This window comes from Coregonus lavaretus (genome assembly GCF_964263955.1).
Source record: "Coregonus lavaretus genome assembly, chromosome: 22".
NCBI lineage: Eukaryota > Metazoa > Chordata > Actinopteri > Salmoniformes > Salmonidae > Coregonus > Coregonus lavaretus.
In genome coordinates, this window is record NC_140009.1 from 39,445,219 (window position 1) to 39,467,687 (window position 22,469).

Consider the following 22,469-nt stretch of genomic DNA (forward strand, 5'->3'; position numbering starts at 1 on the left):
TAAATAAATAAAATAAAACATGAATTTGTACAATATAGCCAATTCTGACTTTGCAGCTGGCCTATCTAAGGGGAAATTGCTCAGTTCTGCCTCCAGGACAAGACTTATGACAATAAACACCAACCTGCTGAATTTTCTGCCAAATATTGTATATCACCACAGAGAGCAGAGGAATGCCAGCAATGCATTGAATCTAACTCTAGACAGTAACTCAATGTGACTGAAGCTAATGATGAACCAGGATCTATCAATCATACAAGGCCAGAGAAATTTACAAACCACACCAACCAATTGGGGAAAGCAAAATAGCCTACATTTACTGGATAGTGATTACTTCTGAACAAATGTATATAAAAAAAAATCTGCTGTTATTTGGTCTGTTGTTTGAACAATCACTGAGATTGTATTTAGCTGTTATCGTTGCATACCACTTCTCTCGAATGCAGCCGTTGTTAGCTAGCATGCTATCTCCCATTAAGGCTGGTTGCATGGCTAGCCAAATAACATTCACAGGTTTCAATCAGAGTGACATTTAAGTGTGATGCAGTTGATTGGTGTGTGTGTGTGTGTGTGTGTGTGTGTGTGTGTGTGTGTGTGTTACTCACCGGTGTGAAAGTAGGGGCTGGTGTAGGGGAATCCAAAGGGCAGAGACTGGCCGTGGAGTCCTTGCAGAGGGGGCATGGCGCTAGGTGGAAAGTGGTACTTAACATCGCTCTTGCTCAGCCCTGGGGTGAAGAGGTGGTGGCTAGGTGGTGAATCTGCATCCGCCGAGCTACAGGGGGCACTGAGCCGACCCGAGCCCTCGCCCGCCTCCTTGGCACCGTCACACCCCCCCTTCCTGCTACTCTCTTTCCCCCTGTCCCTGTGAAGCCCATGCCCCTCGTTGGCCTTGCCACCCAAGCCCTGGTGCCTATCCTCGCCCATCTCCGTCTCGCTGTCCGAGTCCTTCATCTCATCATTGTGACCGTCCGCGTCTCCCTCCCTCCCTCGGCATTCCCTTTCTTGGTGCTCTCCCCCTCTGGGTTGCTGTGGGCCTTTCCGGGAGCCTCCCTTCCTCGATCCAGCCTGAGCCCCGGAGCTTTGTCCCTGGGTGTTTTTGGGCGTTGTGTCCCCCGAGGGCCCATGATGGTTGAGGGAGAGCAGGGGGGTGTTGGTGTGTCGGAGCACCAGCATGGCGTTTTGGCGTCGGCTGAGTTCCTCGTGGATGGGATGTCCCTCGGGCAGGTGGTGGAGGCTGCGCAGGGCAGGGTGGTCCAGGGGGAGGCCGTGGGCTAGGCCCAGGGGGTCGGAGTTCCCCAGCACACGCTGCTGCCTATGGAGACTCTCCAGCTCCTTGTGTCTGAGCAACTCTGCTGACATCTCCAACCTGGGACCGGACATAGAGGAGAGAGGTTAGAGACAATGTTATCACACATACGAAAACATAATTTAAATACATAGACACACACATTAAGCTACAGCCTTGACATCAAACACACACACACACACAACAGCACTAGAAGACAATGACAAACCTGGCCAGGTTCTGCTTCCGAAGCATCTCCTGTTGCCGGGCAAACATCTCAGCTTGGGCAGGCTGGAGGAAACCATAGCCTGAGGGAAATGCATAAAAAACACACAGATGAGCACACACACTCATTAAGAGATTTCTGACATACAATATACATGGGGTATTAAAATACAATGACATAGACCCCCTGTTTAATATTAATGCCTCACAAAGAATCAGATACAAATACATTCTTTAGATGATGAAAGTCTCTATCAAGACAGTCAAAAGACACAAAAGACATGAATTCCATTGAACATTTTCCCATTTCCCAATTTTTGTGGGAATGCAGCGAATGCTGTTGTAAGTGTCTACCATAGGCCAATCGTTTCTGATTTTTATTAGCATCTATTCAATCTGTATCGCAGAAGCTCCACGTACGGATTGAATCCAGCCCTAACTCACCATTAATAAGTGTAGGCGCTATATTAATTTCTGTAGATAACCTGCTAGCATTCGCATCTGACTTACTTGGGGCCTGGCACAGGGTAGAGGGCATGCTCAGGAAGGGTGGCCGCAGGTGGGGTCCCAACGCGATGTGAGAGGCGTTCTGGGGGGACAGCAGAGGTGGGGGATGGGACATTTCCCTGTAGACACACACAAACAAAAACACACCACATTTAACACTAGAACCGCTAACCCTTTCAGCCTAAGTAGCTGCTAGAGAACGCTGTCGGGTGCCCACTTTAGCATATGCATCAGATGAATCAACTTTGTTTTTATCAACCTAAATAAAGACCATCAAAAATGTTTTTTTATTGAATGTAGTCATGTCTTAAGAATATTTTGTTTCTTTTAAATAATTGTATATTTTGACGTACATAAAATGCATTTATTATTCTACAATGGCATAGTGCAACACATAGCATATTTTAGTTTCCCTTACAATAAAAAACGCAACAATTTGATCAGTTTTATTTGTAAATTAAAATAGTAATAGAATTATAGTAAGTAAAACAGTCAAATTATTTGCCGTAAACATGAGTGCCAAAGCCTGACAACTCACTGCTCTATCGATCGCTATATACATTCATTCTAAAACTTCCATCCTAGAAGTTGTTTGCTTGAATTCAAAATGAGGCACGTTGTACAAAACAAATTCCTCAGCGATTGGATCGTCTCTAACAAATCTAACTAATCAGAGTATCAAAGTTGATAACGTCATCATGTAGGCCGGCTCTGGCCCAACCCATCAGTTTCTGGCACCAATCAGAATGATCAGAATGTGTTCACATTCTAGAAATTGTTGGGGAGGGAGGCAAATCCAGACTCATCGTGGAGAAGAGACATCAGTTGGCTGGAGCGATGTGGATGGGTAGCCAGGCAATGATAAATGGTGCATAACAAAAATTTTAAGAATTAATTGCATAAAGAAATATTTGCGGAAAGTCGGAGGTTTACATACACTTAGGTTGGAGTCATAAAAACTAGTTTTTCAACCACTCCACAAATTTTGTGTTAACAAACTATAGTTTTGGCAAGTTTGTTAGGACATCTACTTTGTGCATGACACAAGTAATTTTTCCAACAATTGTTTATAGACAGATTATTTCATTTATAATTCACTGTATCACAATTCCAGTGGGTCAGAAGTTGACATACACTAAGTTGACTGTGCCTTTAAACAGCTTGGAAAATTCCAGAAAATGATGTCATGGCTTTAGAAGCTTCTGATAGGCTAATTGACATCATTTGAGTCAATTGGAGGTGTACCTGTGGATGTATTTCAAGGCCTACCTTCAAACTCAGTGCCTCTTTGCTTGATATCATAGGAAAATCAAAAGAAATCAGCCAAGACCTCAGATTTTTTTGTTGTTGACCTCCACAAGTCTGGTTCATCCTTGGGAGCAATTTCCAATCGCCTGAAGGTACCAAGTTCATCTGTACAAACAATAGTACGCAAGTATAAACATCATGGGACCACGCAGCCGTCATACCGCTCAGGAAGGAGACGCGTTCTGTCTCCTAGAGATGAACGTACTTTGGTGCGGAAAGTGCAAATCAATCCCAGAACAACAGCAAAGGACCTTGTGAAGGTGCTGGAGGAAACAGGTACAAAAGTATCTATATCCACATTAGCATATCCACTTCAGCAAGCAAGAAGCCACTGCTCCAAAACCGCCATAAAAAAGCCAGACTATGGTTTGCAACTGCACATGGGGTCAAAGATTGTACTTTTTGGAGAAATATCCTCTGTTCTGATGAAACAAAAATATAACTATTTGGCCATAATGACCATCGTTATGTTTGGATGAAAAAGTGGGAAGGCTTGCAAGCCTAAGAACACCATCCCAAATGTGAAGCACGTGGGTGGCAGCATCATGCTGTGGGGGTGCTTTGCTGCAGGAGGGACTGGTGCACTTCATAAAATAGATGGCATCTTGAGGAAGGAAAATTATGTGTATATATTCAAGCAACATCTCAAGACATCAGTCAGGAAGTTAAAGCTTGGTCGCAAATGGTTCTTCCAAATAGATAATGACCCCAAGCATACTTCCAAAGTTGTGGCAAAATGGCTTAAGGACAACAAAGTGAAGGTATTGGAGTGGCCATCACAAAGCCCTGACCTCAATCTTATATAAAATGTGTGGGCAGAACTGAAAATATATATATAAACGTTTTTGACTGCACTGGGCCTTTAAGGTAGTAATTGGTGTGGGGGAAATACTGGTAAACAGGTAAAATACTTTTCTGTTTGTGATTAAAACATTCAGACAACTGAGCAATGTCAAACATCAGTGGTTGTTGGCCTATGGCAGTTCTGGTGTTAAACCAACAGAAATAAACAGTAAAAGCTACACTCAAACAATTAAACAAATGGGACCATAACTGACATGGACTCTCAACCAGATTTTTTCACTGGAATATTAAGCTCTTACTTTCACATTAAATGCATACATTCAGACAGGTTATGGAACAGTTAGTGAGGCCTAGAACCTCTAGACATAGGGTGAGTAGACTTAATCACTATCTAGTTGGTTTCGTAACAGTACTATATAGTGTATAGCAGTGAGGATGATGGTTTGAGGTGAAAGCCTGTATCTATAGTGGGTCTCCAGGACCAGGTTTGTGGTGTATTTTGGTAACTGAGCCCTGGCTAGCTACACGCTCTCCTCCCGGTTTATTTATAACTACAGGCACTGGAGGCTCCAGTGTCGCCATAGCCACCTCGTCAGTCTTGCCACGCCGCAAAGACCGCCGCTGGCCATGTTTGTACCCTGAGCTTTAGCCTCCCTCCGTTCCCCTCCTACTCAACCACACACACGCATACTCCCACATACACACACACTCGCACACAAACACACCCACACCCACACTTACATAATGAGGGCTGAATACACAATAGGAGTGTGTCATGTTCCGACAGCTGGGGCGGCCCCCGCGTCTCGACTGGGGCCACGGGCTGAAGGACCTTCTAATTAACACTCATCCTCCTCCCTTCGGTCCTTTTTTTCCGCCCCTTCTGCCTCTCTACGACTCCGGGCCGTATTGAGCCAGTGAAAAGGCGGCCGTGTCCTGCAAACCCTATTTATGAAAAGGCCGCTCTATTATGTACTTCTCCTTTTGTCCTCTTTCTGAGCAAAGAAAAGCTCCTCTCTCTCTTTCTTTCTGTCCCTCTCTCTCCTTCTCTCTGTTGTACTCCTTGGTCTGCCTCTTGTCCCAAATGAACAGGGGAAACGGGGGAATTTGAGGTAGGAGGAAAAGAGGTGTTGGTGGATGGAAGGAAGGAAGAGGGGAGAAATAAGAATATGTTCTTCAGCTTGATGTGTTTCAGGGAGAATGTGGAAGTGTCACAGTGTACTGGGAGTGTGTGGTGATCTGTTGATTTGGTCGATCTGTCTCCCGCGAAACCATTTGGCCTTTTCCTGCACACGCACACACACGAACACACGCATGGACACGCACACACTCAATCATGTGCAATCGGGCCAAATGTCATCAGTTTGCTGCTTTGGAGATGTGACTGATATGCAGTACACATAAGGACATCATGGTGGTGAATACAACCAAAAAATACCCACATTTGAATGGGACGACAGCTATTGTTTTGGAACGGTTGTGATGAAAATCAACTTGCGCCTGCATGTCTCTGCCCTTACACATACAGCGGCGAGAGAGAGAGGGAGGGAGAGATACGGGGGAGATGGAGAAAGAGAGAGAGAAAGAGGAACAGCGAGGGGGGTTCACACACCGAGCCAACAACAAGGGTGGGACCATTCATCGATCGCAGGCCCGCCGCTGAAATGTTAATGCTAATCGTATAACCGCTCTCTCTGGCGGAGCCTCGCACTCCGATGGCAGCTCCAATTAATCTTGGGGAAGGGCCGGGGCCGCGTGACCCCGGGGCTCGCTAGCCTGGGCCCGCTGCTGCTTATGTAATTACACCGCCCAGTGTGTAATCACCTGGCCTAATCCCTCGGGGCTAGCAATTAGCCTGGGCCGCGAACAGCTACGCTAGGCTAGGACCCCTGCATGCCAAACCCCCATTCATTTCACCTCCTCCCCCTTGCCGCCTAGCCTAGCGTTAGTGCTAGCCCGGAGATGAATAACGGTCAATTAAAGCTGCATGACTGAGGCCGCCAGGCGTCCGCTGCACCATAATTAGGCCTAATCATGGGGGAAAGGAGCAAGGGAGAGACTGAGGGAAAAGGGTGGGGGAGAGAGTGAGGGAGAGAGAGAGAGGGGGAGCCAGACGTGCTCTCTCTCCTTTTATAGGAAGCAATTTGGGGAGAAGGAGGCAGCTATTAACCGGTGTGCTCCTTGCATGGGCCCTGTGTGTGTGGTGTGTGTGTGTGTGTGCATGCGTGTCTGCCTGTGTGTGTAGGTTATTGTTTCAAACTCGCATACACAAAACATTAGTAATCCCTTCCTAATATTGAGTTGCACCCCCTTTTAACCTCAGAACAGCCTTCATTCATCGGGGCATGGACTGTACAAGGTGTTGAAAGCGTTCCACAGGGATGCTGGCCCATGTTGACTCCAATGCTTCCCACAGTTGTGTCAAGTTGGCTGAATGTACTTTGGGTGGTGGACCATTCTTGATACACACAGGAAACTGTTGAGCGTAAAAAACCCAGCAACGTTGCAGTTCTTGACATACTCAAACCGGTGCGCCTGGCACCTACTACCATACCCTGTTCAAAGGCACTTATCATTGTCGTGCCCATTCACCCTCTGAATAGCACACATACACAATCCACGTCTCAATTGTCTCAAGGCTAAAAAATCCCTCTTTAACCCGTCTCCTCCCCTTCATCTACACTGATTGAAGTGGATTTAACAAGTGACATTAATAAGGGATCATAGCGTTAACCTGGTCAATCTATGTGTTCCTAATGTTTTGTACACTCAGTGTATAACCATAAACATATTTTCAGTATTTTATCAACAATATATAATATTTTTACAAGAATCTAACAACACAATAATATAGCATCTTCCAAACACTTTCACAGTCACAGAACACAATATTACATTTGAGCAATCTCTCTCTTCAATGTGTGTGTGTCTCTCTGTAGCTAGCACTAGTAACATCACAAACCCTTCCCATTTCTCTCTCTCTCTCTCTCTCTCTCTCTCTCTCTCTCTCTCTCTCTCTCTCTCTCTCTCTCTCTCTCTCTCCACGCCTGCAGAGAGGCCATGGGCTCCTGGGGAATTCACTCGTGTGTGACGACCTGTCAGAGTGGCGACAGCGGCCCCTTCCCACAGCGGGGCAGTGTGTGTGTGTGTATGTGTGTACGTGTGTGTGTACATGCGTGCATGTGTACGCGCATTGCACATTATTGTGTGTGTGTGTGTGCCTGTGGTCATATTGGTGTGTTTAATAGTAAATGGCTGCATATTGTGTGTGTGTGTGTGTGTGTGTGACAAGGCTGCCCTTAATGACGGGAGCATGGGGGGATTAGGAGCTCCGTGTGGCCGCCTTCAGCTCTCACTCGACGGGAACACATTTACACAGGAAGCTCATTAAAATGGATGTGGCTCCCTCTCTCTCTGTTTCTCTCCCTGCTTATCTCACTCCTCGCTCTCACTCCTTCTCTCTATTTCTCTCCCTGCTCCTCTCTCTCTTTCTCGCTGTCCATCTCACTCTCTCCCTATCTTTCTCCTTCTCTCTCCTTCTCTAACTCGCCTTCTCTTTCTATCATTCTTTCTTTCTCTTTATTTTTTTAATTTTTTTATCTCTCCTCTCCATCCCTATCTCCTTTTCTCCTCCCCTTTTCCCCTTCATCTTCCTCAAACTCATCGCTCTCTTCTTTTCCTCCATCTCTCTCCTTCTACCTTTCTGTATCACCATCTCTCACCCTTACTGTATCACCATCTCTCTCCCTTACTGTATCACCATCTCTCTCCCTTTCTGTATCACCATCTCTCTCCCTGTCTGTATCACCATCTCTCATCCTTTCTGTATCACCATCTCTCACCCTTTCTGTATCACCATCTCTCACCCTTACTGTATCACCATCTCTCTCCCTTTCTGTATCACCATCTCTCTACCTTACTGTATCACCATCTCTCACCCTTACTGTATCACCATCTCTCTACCTTTCTGTATCACCATCTCTCTACCTTTCTGTATCACCATCTCTCTCCCTCTACCTTTCTGTATCACCATCTCTCTCTGCTGTCCCTCTCCCTAGGCAGACCCCTGTCTCTCCTGTTTCTGCTCCCATGCCAAACAGTTGGATTTGCCTTGCAGATAGTGAGTCTAAGTCCCAAATGGCACTCTTTTCCCTATTTAGTGCATTACTTTTGTGCACTATATAGGGCCCTGGTCAAAGGTAGTGCGCTATATATAGGGAATAGGGTGCCATTTGGGATGAAGCCCTAAAAGTGATCTGCCATTTAAGGCCAGACAAATGGAAAGCCAGGCTCTAAGTCTATCGATCCACCTAATGATTTGTTTTTAACAATAGGCCCTAATGGGCCTTAGATAATCAATGATGGGGGGTCGATGGAAAGGTGAGCTTCCTGGAGCAATGGCTTCCGTCTCACCCTCCTCTCTCTCTCTTTCCCTCTCTCCACCTATCTCCACCTCTCCCCCTCCCTCTCCTCTCTCTCTCCAGCTCTCTTTGACCCTGGTGGGCAGTGTTTTATGAGGGGCAAGGGCAGCCCACACTTCTCCTGTCCTTTAACAATGTCAATGAGAAAATGTGACCTGGACACACACACACACACACACACACACACACACACACACAGTGAGAGAAGGGCAGTCCAACACATTTTCTTCGTTAACCCTCCTTTTCTTTACTCAAAATTCCTTTAGAATTTAGCATGAGAGAAAGAGTTAAAGATAAATGGAGGAGTAAGGAAGATATAGAGAGGGAGGGAGGCAGAGAGGAAGGGAGAGAGGGAGGAAGGAAGAGAGAGGGATTGTTGGAGGGATGAGAGAGCTGAGGGTGAATGAATGGATGGATGTATGGAGGGCGGTAGAGCAGTGTGCACAGGGCTAGTTAACATCCCCTGGTCCTGTGTGGCTAATTACTCTCTATGCAGGCGGAGAACCGCCGCGGCTCACTGACCACAGCTACATGCACTGCTGGGCTTCACACACGCAAACGCACGCACACACATACTTTGCACTCACAAACACACACACATATGCATACAACATACACACATATATGCATGCACACACACACACTATACACAAATACACACACACACATAGGACGCCAGGCTTGGAAATAGAACCCGCATAACCCCCACCTCCCACCTACACACACTCCCTCCCTGGGCCGCTCCGCTTCCTGCTTAACTCTCCCCACCCACACCCCCTTCAAACACACACACCTCCCCTCAGCCCCTCTGCTGCCGCCCCGCCGGCCCATTATCGATTGCCCGCCTCTCCCCGCGCCACATAAATAATCGACAAGCAATTACCCGGCCACTCCCGCTGCCCTGGCTTTGGGAGGTGTGCGCACACACACACACACACACACACACACACACACACACACACACACACACGTGCAGTATGGACCTGTATAAGAAGAGGATGAAGGCTTTATGTGGTCCTGTGTGGCTCAGTTGGAAGTGCATGGTGCTTGCAACGCCAGGGTTGTGGGTACGATTCCCACAGGGGGACCAGTACGAAAAATACAACAAATGTATACACTCTACTGTACGTCACTCTGGATAACAACGTCTGCTAAATGACTAAAATATAAATGTATTATTCATGGAGAATATTCCATCACCACTGCCCTGTGTTTGCAGGGCAGTGGGGATGCTTCCAGGGAGACCGTTGGGTTGCAGTGTGTTTGTATCTATCTGCGTGTCTGAATCCCTGTGTACGTTAGCCAGGCCTACCTCTCGGTATAATGGGCGTCTCGGTGCTGGGGCAGGCCCTGCTTGCGTCTCTGGCTTGACGAGCTGCCTGCTGAGGGGAGGTGGGCTTCCATACCCCCCGTGTTCCTCACTGCTGCCAGGGCATCCTGGCGCACCCGCAGCAGATCTATAGAGGGGGAGAGTTTAGTATCCACTAGTTCCACTGTGTGATTCTCTACATAACTTGTTCAACTCAAGGGAAAAAGAAATACTATACATACTATACACTATACATTTCATTTCCTACAGCTTATATCTCATTCTAAAAGTATATTTCCCCATTTCAATCTAAATGCATGGGGAACATTTAAGCTTTAGCCCAAACTGGAGTGGAACAGTAGAATAGGAAAGTGCTTGCTTTTGTGATATAAGTAGAGGATACGTGCTTAGCTCTGCTGGTACCTCCTAAACACCCTGCTAAGTAGACTTCTCAGCACTATTCACACTCATATTGTTTGTGTCCCAAATGGCACCCTATTCCCTATGTGGCGCTCTGGTCAAAAGTAGTGCCCGGGAATAGGATGCCATTTGGGACACAGACGTTCACTCCATATAACTGCAGAACACTATGGACACCTCCCGTTCATAATCCTGACACTCTAGAAACAAACACACAGGCCTGCACATAAATAAGCACACACACGCAATGAAGAGACACACCCATCGGAAACACTCTCAAAACAGAGACGCACGCACGCACACACTGATGGATAGAGAGAGAGCAACCGATATGGAGAATGGATAAGGAGAGAGAGAAAAGGAGATGAATAGAGAGAGAGAGCAATCATGGAAAACCGAAACCTCAGGCAACGGGAAATCTTTGCCTTTATTCCATAATAGGAGAACTTCCCTATTCTCATCTCTTCTCTCCTCTCTCTGCCCCCGCTCCATCTATTCTCTCTCTTCCTCTCTCTGCCCCCTTCCCCCTCTCTATCTCCCTCGTTCTCTCCCTGTCCCCCTCTTTCCTACTCTCTCTCTCTCTCTCTCTCTCTCTGTCTCTCTCTCTGTGTCCCTTATTTTCTCTCTCTCACTCTCTCTCTCTCTCTCTCTCTGCTTCTCTCCAGCATTATCAGCCAGGCCAGGCCAGTAGACAGGGCCTCCAATGAGAGAATACATCCTGCTCTCTCTCTCTCTCTCTCTCTCTCTCTCTCTCTCTCTCTCTCTCTCTCTCTCTCTCTCTCTCTCTCTCTCTCTCTCTCTCTCTCTCTCTCTCTCTCTACCTCCTCCTTCCCCCCTTTTAAAATAGACAGATCCTGCGTGAGCCAGGGGCCATTTCCGCCGCTGGTGTGTGTGTAGAGTATATGCCCCTCTTAGTGTGTGAGGGTGTGTGTGTTTCTGCGTATGTGTGTGTGCTGGGGTGTTGAGCGGGTGCTGGGGTCGGGGGTGGAGCGACAGATATTAATGCGGCCCAGCTCGGGTGTATCGATCTGTTTGCTTCTGCCGGGCCGCGGGGGACTCAACTGGCGGCAGACAGGGTGTGTTTGTGTGTGTGTGTGTGAGGGGGGGTGAGAGATAAGGGAGGGATCCAGGGAAAGTGGAGCCCAGGCTCACACACACATTTCACTGAGTGGGGTTGGGGGTTGAGGACAGAGACTTCACCTATATGAGTTCCTCAGGTTGACCATGGTCACCCAGTCCCTATCTACACTGCCTGGACTCTCACATAGAGACATAGGCTGGGATACAATCTGTGGAGCACTGCCGACAATGCACCTTTTAAAGGTAAGGTAATTTCTGATTGAGCCACCATCCGCAGTGTTGAAAGTGAATGTAATCTCCGTGAATGCGGGAACATTACCTTTAAATGCGCATTGTCAACAATGGGCAATAGGATTGAATCCTGGCCCTACACCAAATTATACAAATCAGCTGTTCCTCAAGCCCTTGATTATCTGAATAAGATGTGATTGTGTAGGGCTGGAGCAAAAGCCTGCAAAACCCAGGAGCTCTCCAGGCCATGAAATATATTTCACTCCCTTCTCCATCTTCCTCTCTCTCTCTTTATTCAATTCAATACATGTTTTATTGGTATGAATGGGTGGTTGCCACTGTTGCCAAAGCAATATATATGATGTATTACATAAATGAACAATATGTTTGAGCAACAATAAAAATATATATATCAACTAAAACAATTATACATGAATAATAATCCACAAAATAGACAACAAACATCAACAATTGAGAAATGAAATCTACAAGGGCTCATGTGTATGACATGGTGGGCGCTATTGTCTCTCTTATATTATGACAGGCCAGGACATCATCTGCAGCAAGATCTACTGTCTACGTTTTCTCCTAACAAAATGCTGATTCTCTCCTCAACAGACAGTTCAACAAATCCTGGAATTATTTCTTTACATTTCAGGAGATAAATACCTCTGATTGAGTCATATTTTGAGCAGTGGAGTAGGACAAGCTGCACCTCCAGTACTTCACCCGACCCACAGTGCTTTCTATGGTGTCCTCTCTCTATTGCCAGGCTATGGTCACTGAGTCTGTACATTGTAATGTCTTCCTTTGTTTAAATTCTTTGATTTTGACAAGGTTTTTGATATCTCTATTTAGAATTTGGTAACATTGAATTTTGTGATTAAATTGAATTTTGTTTTGCCAATAATTAGTGTATATATTTTGGTTACAGATTTCTATTTGTTTGAATTTTGTTATTTGTGGTCGAAGGGTTGAATTTAACTAGTGCTTTTGGGCCAGTTGCTCTAAAGGGTCACTCTAGGTTGTGGTGTTTGCATAAGAAAGCCTTATGATGATAATGTTCTGGATCACAGTGTGTTAGGTGAGTCCAGAATTTGGTGTCTTTTTTCTCAATTTTGAGTGCTAGGGGCAATCTCCCAAGTTGTGCCCTACAGGCTAGGTTTGGGACATTTCTGTGCACACCGAGAATATTTTGTAAAAAATTCCAGCTGTAAAACTTTGGTGGGGCTTTTATCCCATGATGTATATTTAAAATTGTTAAGGGGGCCCCATTTTTCACTGCAAGAAGAAGATCCTAGAAGGATTGGGGTTATAACAGAGTCAAATAATATAAGCCACATTCTAATTGGTGGGTTAGAGTCTTTCTATTTGCAAAATATGCTCTGTGTGCTTTATCTGTTAGAGACGTTATGGCCATGTCAAACCGCCCAGATTAAATTCTAGTCAGACCAGGGTAAGTATAGTTGGTGGTGTGTCTCTCTCGCTCTCCATTATTCTCTTTCATGTAGGGTAAAGAAGGGTTATGACCTCCAAGGGGGAAGCAGCCCACCACAACTACACAATGGACCGAGAGGGGGGGAGGAGGGGAAGAGGGGATAAGGGAGTATAGAAATGGAGAGACAGACAACGGAGAGACAGACAGAGAGGAAGAGCAAGATGGGCAAACAGACAAATAGATGGACAGACAGAGACCCCCCCCCCCCCCCCCCCCCCCCCACACACACACATATGCACAAAAAAACCACACACATGCACAAACACACGCATATACACACACACACACACACACACACACTAGGGCTGGGTGATATGGACAACAATCCATATCGAGATAAATTGCCTGAATTGATGCGATAACGATAAATAGAATGATACGTTTATAACATTAATATGCACCACAGTTTTTTTTTATTATCCTTTAAACCAAGGGCGCAACTTTGGTTTTAGAAGTGGGGGGGACATCACTTAAATATATATATATATATATCCAGTCGGATAAACACTCCAAACAGCCTACGCGACCGCTCGGAGGTGTCTGCATGGTCCTAAAGCACACCATTCCGTCATTTTGTATCACATTTCAATGATAAAACTGGGGGGGACGAAAATGCAATTTCAGAATGTGGGGGGGACATGTCCCCGTCCCCAATGAAAGTTGCGCCCCTACTTTAAACTACTACCACTAGTTTGATGGTTGTCCCATTAACAATCACCGATATTGGCAAACTTATTTCTTTTCCAACTTCACATTTCTCTAGCATAGGGTACTTATCGTATTGAAAGATATCAGCAAAATGCCTGGAATAAATTATCGGTATGGTCGGTGTCGCAAATTTTTGGTTTATCGTCCCAGCTCTCACACACATAGGGCTGTGGCGGTCACGAAATTTCGTCAGCCGGTGATTGTCAAGCAAATAACTGTCGGTCTCACGGTAATTGACCTTTAATTACCATAAACACATTTAGCATCTACTGGCTTCCACACATAGCCTACAAGCCATTTTAAAAAAGTCAAATAAATCCATGTAATATAGCCTACACCTTCACAATAAAGCCATTATTTATTTTAGACAGGTCTAAAGAAGCATGATAAGAAGCATGATAGGAAGAAAATGTAATCTATTTCAGAAGAACAAAATAGCATACTCTGAGTTGTCCTTATGTTAGGTCCTGATGTGGCTATGCCAAATGGCTGTGGGCTACACTAGTTCATTTAGCAGATTTGCTTAGAATTCCGTGGAATTATTTTATATTATTTTATAGTATGAAGAATACAATTGAACAAAGTAAAATATGAATTTTCTCCAAACGATTTGAGGGAGTGCGCACATGCGGCTATTCTGTGTTGAGCGGTTAACAAAGAAATAGGTACTCCTATATGATTCATTTAGAGTTATTAATGTCACTTTAGTTGTTCTACAAACGTTGGGCTATATGTTTGGATTTTTAATACATTGTAAGGCTGAATGATGAGACTTTAATTTGATTTGAAAGAAGTTGATTGAAAGGCATGAGCTCAGCTTAGTTTTTTGCGCAGGCTGTACACACTCCAATTGTCTCACATTCACAATTTGACAAGCACTTGATAATGCCTCGAATTTCATGGTGGCATCCCCTTTGTGGCCGTAATGCACCCTAAAAACATCCATGCCTTTTGCGGCCCAGAGTGCAGCGTTGTGCCCTTCTCCCTTAGTGTGCTGTGCAATCCGAAGCGCCTCTCACTCACATGGCTCTCCGTCACGTGATCAGGTCTTTCTCACAGGCTACAAGTGAAGACAGACACATCGGGGATGCAACTGTGTGCATCCTTATCCAATTCCGCGCTGCATATTGAAGATATTGGAAGAACTGTCCACATTTACTTTTCGTCAGCCAACCAGATGAGTAGGCCTAACGAACAGCAAATGCACTAGCCTATGTCAATCTACTATCCCCCATAGTACAAAAGTCGACCTATTCTATTCTGTGCGAGAAATAAATATTCCAAACATGGTCTGGGACAGTTGTGGGATGCGATAGATCCCAAGTTAATTCAACGACTAGCATCAAAATACCTTTTTTATGCAATGTGGCTGACGCAACAGATCAGAACGTTTAGCTTAAAATGTTGATAAACTATTAGGCTATTTCTTCACATTATCAGCACAGCAATGTGCACAAGGTAGTAGGCTATAAGCGCGAATGTTCCATTAGCAGGAAACACCATTATCAAAAGTGACCGCAAATGCAATTAGGCATGTAATGCTTTTATTATAAAGGTGCATTTTTAAGGTGAAAATGATCTTCCCCAAACTTGAAACTCATGCGCTACTTATATATCCCAGTTAGGCTCTACACCCCTTGTTAAGCAGATTAATGTGCTTAATTTTAAGAAGTTATTTGGCCACTTTGGTTGTGATACAAACCTTATGAAAACATATAGGCCTATGGGCTAGGCTACATGAGGTGTGTGACTATGATTAGAAAAGGTACCAAAAAAAGGCATTGTTTCTTATGCTGTTTCTTATGTTTCTTATTCACAAGTGATAATATATCATTCACAAATGATAGGCTGATATTGTCACATATCAGACTATTCTTGATTTAATCTTGTATTTACATATACTAAATAATATGTGTATGACATTTGTTTTGATGTAGAATGGACCATTATCACGCACCTGTATCTAAACAGGGGCAGCGGGAAAAAAATACATGTCATATATGCACTTAAATAGCGAATGGAGGACGCTTTTCCCCGTGGTTTATTTTCATGCCAGCCAGGTAGGCTATACTCGTGTTGTAAATATAAGCAATGTGCTTAATATTAGGAAAGTTGAGAAATAAATATAGTAGGTCTAGCCTATAGAAAGCTGATGGGATCTTCCTCTTTTTATTAGCGGCCATTACTCTGTTTTCTCCCGCAATTGCATAGCCTATAGAAATGTTGCGCAACATCAGCTCATGTGCTCTCATTAAGTGTTTGATTCGATTTTCGAAAACATTTCCATCGATGTCAGAGTGATTAGAGGGACAATGGAGTGCTGAGTACCAGGCAGTTAGCAAGTTTGGTAGGCTACTAATGACCATCAGCAGCAACAGAGCTTGGAGAAGCCTAATTACCGTGACTAAACGGTCATGTGGAACTTGACCGGCTTCATGACTCGTGACCGCCGGTGTGGCGGTAATACGGTCACGGCAACAGCCCTAGACACACACACACACACACACAAACACACACACACACACAGTTATTTTGGGAGGTCCCACTCTGGACCCATCCTGCTTGTTTGTCCTCCTTATCTTCTCGGAATTATGCAGAAATCCCATCCGTTAAACTGGAATTTCCTCCAAGGGAGAATGTAAAATTATTCCTGTTATTCCCGTGATACGGCCCAGCCAAGCTCATGATGGATTGGGGACTGGCACCGTATTCCATACATAATGCACTACTTTTGAAAATAAGTAACTAAGGAAGTATATATGGAATAGGGTACCATTTGGGATACAAGTCAGTCTGCCTATTTCCAAAGCCAATGGTATAAACAAGTAGATGTTATATGGAAAGACAAAAGCCGGATGAATTTCTCCCAGGCTTTTAACTATGGGCATTTCAAGATGTGTTCCTACCATGCCGATCTTAATGACACTGCAGCCCTGCTAGGAGAGCAACGGACAGAAGTACAGGAGACAAAACAAAGCCCTCCTCTTTAGTCTTCCATGTCGACCTCCTCCAACCCCTCTTTCCTTTCTTTTCAATCCTTTCGTCATAACAGAGAGAGAAAAGCGGACGGGGGAGCACCCCTGGCCACTTCCACTGCCTCCCTCCCCCCTCCCCGTCAGGTCCAAGGAGAGCCTCCCGAAATAACACCTTACACACACACACACACATTCTGCTTCTTCTCGCCCACTTCACACACACACTTTCATTTTTCGTACACTCCACTTGAAACACATGAAAGGATGCTCTGCGGGGACCAAGGCGAAATGGAGAGTCGGAGTGAGAAAAAACAAAAGGAGAGAGGAAAAAAATAGAGAATATAAAAGCAACCCCTGTGCTTGGAGAGGGAGGTGTGTGAGAGAGGGGGGAAGGGGAGAGAGGGAGGTGTGTGAGAGAGGGGGGAGGCCCACCGGAGCTCAGGTCAATGTCAAGGGGGATCTCACTGGAGCGATTCAGATCAACCTCTCCAGGAACAAACAGGGCCATCCCTTCCTCTCTCCCTCCGTCTGTCACACCTCTACTCCATCCCCTCAGAGGAGAGAGCGACAGACTGAAAGAGGACAGGAAGGGGGGTAGTTGAGGGGGAGGAGAGAGGGATTTGCGATTCCCTGTACGATGAAGTGAGAGAAAAAAGTAGAACTACACTCAGGGACAACCAATCATCTGCTTAATAGAGAATTACAAACAGAGGAAAAGAGAAGAGGAGTGGTGGACTGATATAGCTGCTGTAGGGTCAGAAACATGGCAACAGAAGCCTACTCAGAAAAATTATTAAACGAATAGTACATTTTACACTGAACAAAATATAAACGGAACATGTAAAGTGTTGGTCCCATGTTTCATGAGCTGAAATAAAATATTCCAGAAATGTTCCATACACACAAAAAGCTTATTTCTCTCAAATGTTGTGCACAAATTTGTTTACATCCCTGTTAGTGAGCATTTCTCCTTTGCCAAGATAATCCACCCACTGACAGGTGTGGCATATCAAGAAGCTGATTAAACAGCATGATTATTACACAGGTGCACCTTGTGCTGGGGACAATAAAAGGCCACTCTAAAATGTGCCATAGATGTCTAAAGTTTTGAGGGAGCGTGCAGTTGGCATGCTGACTGCTGGAATGTCCACTAGAGCTGTTGCCAGATAATTTAATGTTAATTTCTCTACCATAAGAGAAAGCCTCGAAAGTAGTTTTAGAGAATTTGGCAGTACGTCCGACCGGCCTCACAACCGCAGACCACGTGTAACCACGTCAGCCCAGGACCTCCACTTCCTGCTTCTTCACCAGCGGGATCATCTGAGACCAGCCACCTGGACAGCTGATGAAACTGAGGAGTATTTCGGTCTGTAATAAAATACATTTCCCCTTTTGTGGGGAAAAAAACTAATTCTGATTGGCTGGGCTTTGCTCCCCAGTGAGTGGGCCTGGCTCCCAAGTGGGTGGGCCAATGCCCTCCAGGCCCACCCATTGCTGAGCCCCTTCCCAGTCATGTGACATCCAAAGATTAGGGCCTAATGAATTTATTTCAGTTGACTGATTTCCTTATATGAACTGTAACTCAGTAAAACCGTTGAAATTGTTGCATTTTGCGTTTATATTTTTGTTCAATATATATCCATTTTCAGAAATGTTGTTAAATTAGCTTTTACTGTTTAAAGATATTATGACAGAGATTTGTGTGTTTTTTCACTATCTAATCATGGCATGGGATTGTTCAATGACAGACATGTATTTGTTTAAAATCTATCACTTGATGGTTCATTTCAGAGAGACAAATAATACAATTATTTTGCAAAATGCTATTTATCCAACTCACTCTCAAAGAAATATGTAGTACTGCTAGGTTTTACAGTCAAATGTAATATAACTACATTTTTATAAAGAACTGTACAAATGATACATTTGTGACAAAAATCTGTACAGTAATATGAGATCTGTATGTAAAACATTTACATTTTACATTTTACATTTTAGTCATTTAGCAGATGTTTTTATCCAGAGCGACTTACAGTAAGTGCATTCATCTTAAGATAGCTAGGTGAGACAACCACATATCACAGTCAAATATACAGGATACGAACATTCCATTCCAGCTAAACAATGGATATATAGCGTTTTTTGTTGTTTTTGTGTTGAAACTAAAAGTTTAAGTTTCAAAGTAAGTTTTCTCTGCCTAACTTAGGGGAAAGCAGGCTTGTGGATTGATGAAGGCACCCACCAGGTGCAGCATCCAGGATGAATATCAGAAACACCAAAGACTTGGATGCTAGGATGGGTTGGCAATGCCTAGGACGTGATGTCTTATCATCCGATTAGGGGAATCAGTACACACACAAGCACACATGAGTGTGTGTGCACGTGCGTGTGTGTGTGTGTGTGTGTGTGGTTTTAAATGGCACAAGTATGTGTATATTATTTCCTGGATATTACTGCCAAAAGGCACATACATCATTAATTAATCATCAGCATGCATCCTGTGTTTTTTACTTGTTGTCTTGCTCTAAAGAAAGGCAATTCTACCTCTTTCACTCATCTCTTCCCATTCTCTCCCTCCTTAAAATGCTCTCTCTCTCTCTCTCTCTCTCCCTAACCCTATTTCTTTCTTTTACACCTGGAAAAGGCGTAGATAAACTGTAGATAAAAGGGAATGTGGGCAGAAAAGAGAGTAGAGGATTTAGTTGAAACTCTGAAAAGTGAGAAAGAGAGCGAGAGAGCATCCCCACGAGATGTCTGCATTGCGCCACAGTGTCTGCATTAAAAACAGAGCGCCTTCTGGGAAGGGAAATGGGGAGAATACGGCACCCTGGGCCATTAAACCCCCAAAATGCATTGCACATCAGCCCTAATTCTTCTCAGATGCAAGGGGGAGGCCATTAAAGCCTTTATAGATTTGCAGCCTGCAATTAAAAATTATTACTAATCAAATAAAAATAAAAGTAGCTCAAACTACGATTGGAGTTGAGATGTAAAATGGATTCGATTTATGCTAACGCGAAGGGGGTCGTAAATCCTGGCGGCAATTAATGTTACATTCTTTTAAAAACAGAAGAAAGGTTAACAATTGATGTCCCCGCAAGTTTACAGTGGTGGCGAAATGACAATACACCCTGCCACATAAAAAACGAACAAATTAGGTGACTTTTTCTAATTTTACTGTCGAGTTCCAACACAGTTTTACCATAAGTTAGCAGGTGTAAATTTCAAGTCCCGAAAAAAAAGAAAGAAAAAAAAAACTACGAAAAATGGTATTGGGAAAATGGTATTGGGAGATTTACAGGGTTGGCTGACAGCCAGTGAGTGAGCAGCGGATCGATAGTGGCGTCCGTGTGTGCTGGCTAGCAGTGTTTTTACATCGGAGCACAGCGTTGGTCACAAATCAACCAGAGTGACATTTTGACATTGGGTGGGCTGGCACCCCAAATAGAAATGTCAGCAGTCTCCATGCTGGAGATTTACACTGGCATGGTGGCACACCCACAAACAGATGCCACACGAGAAAAGGCCACAACCCAGGGGATACCACTAGCAGTGGTTGAGTAGGGTCAGGTGTGTGTATAGGTCTGCTGTGTGACAGGCCTAGATGAGGTGTGTGTAGTTAGGGGACTGAATCCTGAAGTTCTGATATAACGAGCGGATGTTTAGGAGGATGGTAGGCTTCACCACTAGACCCTGACTGGGACAGCGTCCACCTACACCCACGTGTACGTCTGTGTAGGTGGACACACACAAGCACACAAACACACACACTAGTCTCACCGTGGCTGGGCAGGCCCATGTTGTTGGCCAGCTGGTAGAGGCGCTGCTGCTGCTCCTCGTAGGAGCCCTGCTCGTTCAGCGCTGACATCATCCGCCTATAGTGCTCCTCCGGGGTCATGTGACTGTGGCCGCCCCCCTCCAGCACGGGGGTGTGGGAGTTCTCTGTGGGAGGGGGGGGGGGGGGGGGGGGGGGGGGGACAGGAAAAGAGTTAGCGCACCATTAACTGAACATGAACTATGAACTCATCGTTGACCAATAACACCATCTCATTATTTAACTCACCACTAATTCACCACTAATTCACCACTAACTCACCATTAACTTACCACTAACTCACCACTAAGTCACCACTAACTCACCACTATCTCAATAACTCATAATTATCTCACCATTAACATCACTATCTCGTTGCTATCACACTACTATCTCCTCATTAACTCATCACTAACTCACCAGAAAACCCACCACTATCTCACCATGACCTAAATTATTCCAAAACAGGGTGCTCAATCCAAAGCTATCCTTCTTCGAAAACAAATACTCTTCATAAATAAATATAGTCCACCAAAAAATAATGGGGCAGACATTCACCAATTATTTCAAAAAGGTGTACTATGGACAATATTATAATGAGCTTGGTGAGGGGTAATGTAGAAGTCACTCTGATCTTATTTTTTATGAATACTATTATTTATACAGAACTGTTTCCTGAGCAGATATGTGTGAGCATATGTATGTGTGTGGTGCGATGTCGCTGTGCTTTGGTTGTAAAGAGGGGGTGTGATGTGCAATTTCCGCTCTCTATATCACTTATTTTCTGTCCTCTCTTTCCTCCCTCCCCCATCTCTCTGCCTCTCCCCATCCCCTGTCTCCCCCTTTCCCTCCCCATCCTCCCTCTCTTTCCCTCTCTTTCTCTCGCTCGCTGTCTCTCTCTCCAGTGTTGCTCTGAGCTCTGGCAGCAGTAACTTGATACTGGGAGTCGAGGACAGGGTGTCAAAGGTATGGGAGGGGGAGGTTTGGGAGAGAGAAGGGAGGGAGAGTGAAGTGGTTGGCAGTTGAGGGGGAGGAGGATGAGGAGGAGGAGGAGGAGGAGGTGGAGGAGGGGGAGGAGGAGGATGAGGGGGTTATTTTTACCATCTCCTCATTGAAACCCGAGCCTGGCCCCGGGCAGGCGAGAAAGAGTGGCGTGGGGGGAGAAGAGGGAGAAGGGGAGGGAGAAGGGGAGGGAGGAGGGGAGGAAGAATAAGCACGCTGTCTCTGTCTCCCCTGCCAAGTTCCAACTAATCCACCCACCCAGGGACCCTCAGGTGTGTGTGTGGTGTGCGTGCACGTGTGTGTGCATGTGTGGCAGGCACATTTGTTTACACCTATGCACAGTGGGGTGTTTGCATGATTGTCTTAGTTAAAGTTGATTTGTGCCTTTATTATTGTGTGTAATGACGCAAGTGTGTGTGTGTGTGTGCATGTGCGCGTGCGTGTGCAAACTACTTGTCTCTGCCCGTCTAAATTTCTCTCTTTATAAGCTCTGTGGGGGGTGCCAACTCAACCACAGATAGAAAAATTCAGTCAGTCAGCCAAACCCCCATCTTTATCCCTCTGTCTCTCTCTGTCAGCCCCCAATCTATCTCTTTATCTCTCCGTCTCATATCTATTTTTCCATTTGCTTGGGTCATTATGTTCACCCATCAAGTGTGACGGAGAGGTGCCTCAGACAGAAGGAACACACACACGAGGATGCGGCTCAGAAGTCTGAGCCATTAGATCAGCAGTGTTCTAAAGCTTAGTTAATCAACTGCTCCTGCTGCAAGACACACATTTAAGTAATTTAACAGAGGCTCTTATTCAGAGCGACTTACAGTATGAGTCCATGCATTTTCATACTTTTTTATACTTGTCCCTTGTGGGAATCGAACCCAC

At 45.1% G+C, this 22,469-nt stretch overlaps 1 protein-coding gene across 1 annotated transcript in view; it reads right to left on the bottom strand.

The window, feature by feature from the left end:
- samd11 (sterile alpha motif domain containing 11) overlaps positions 1-22,469 on the bottom strand; it is a gene marked incomplete at its 3' end in the record, with an annotated part of 82,499 nt that overhangs the window by 4,328 nt on the left and 55,702 nt on the right. The window contains exons 6-10 of the mRNA XM_084187175.1: positions 20,552-20,713; positions 9,863-10,007; positions 2,021-2,136; positions 1,515-1,593; positions 606-1,366 (exon numbers count right to left, since the gene is read on the bottom strand). Coding sequence (XP_084043301.1) covers positions 606-1,366; positions 1,515-1,593; positions 2,021-2,136; positions 9,863-10,007; positions 20,552-20,713 — 1,263 coding nt within the window. The remainder of the gene's footprint in view (positions 1-605; positions 1,367-1,514; positions 1,594-2,020; positions 2,137-9,862; positions 10,008-20,551; positions 20,714-22,469) is intronic.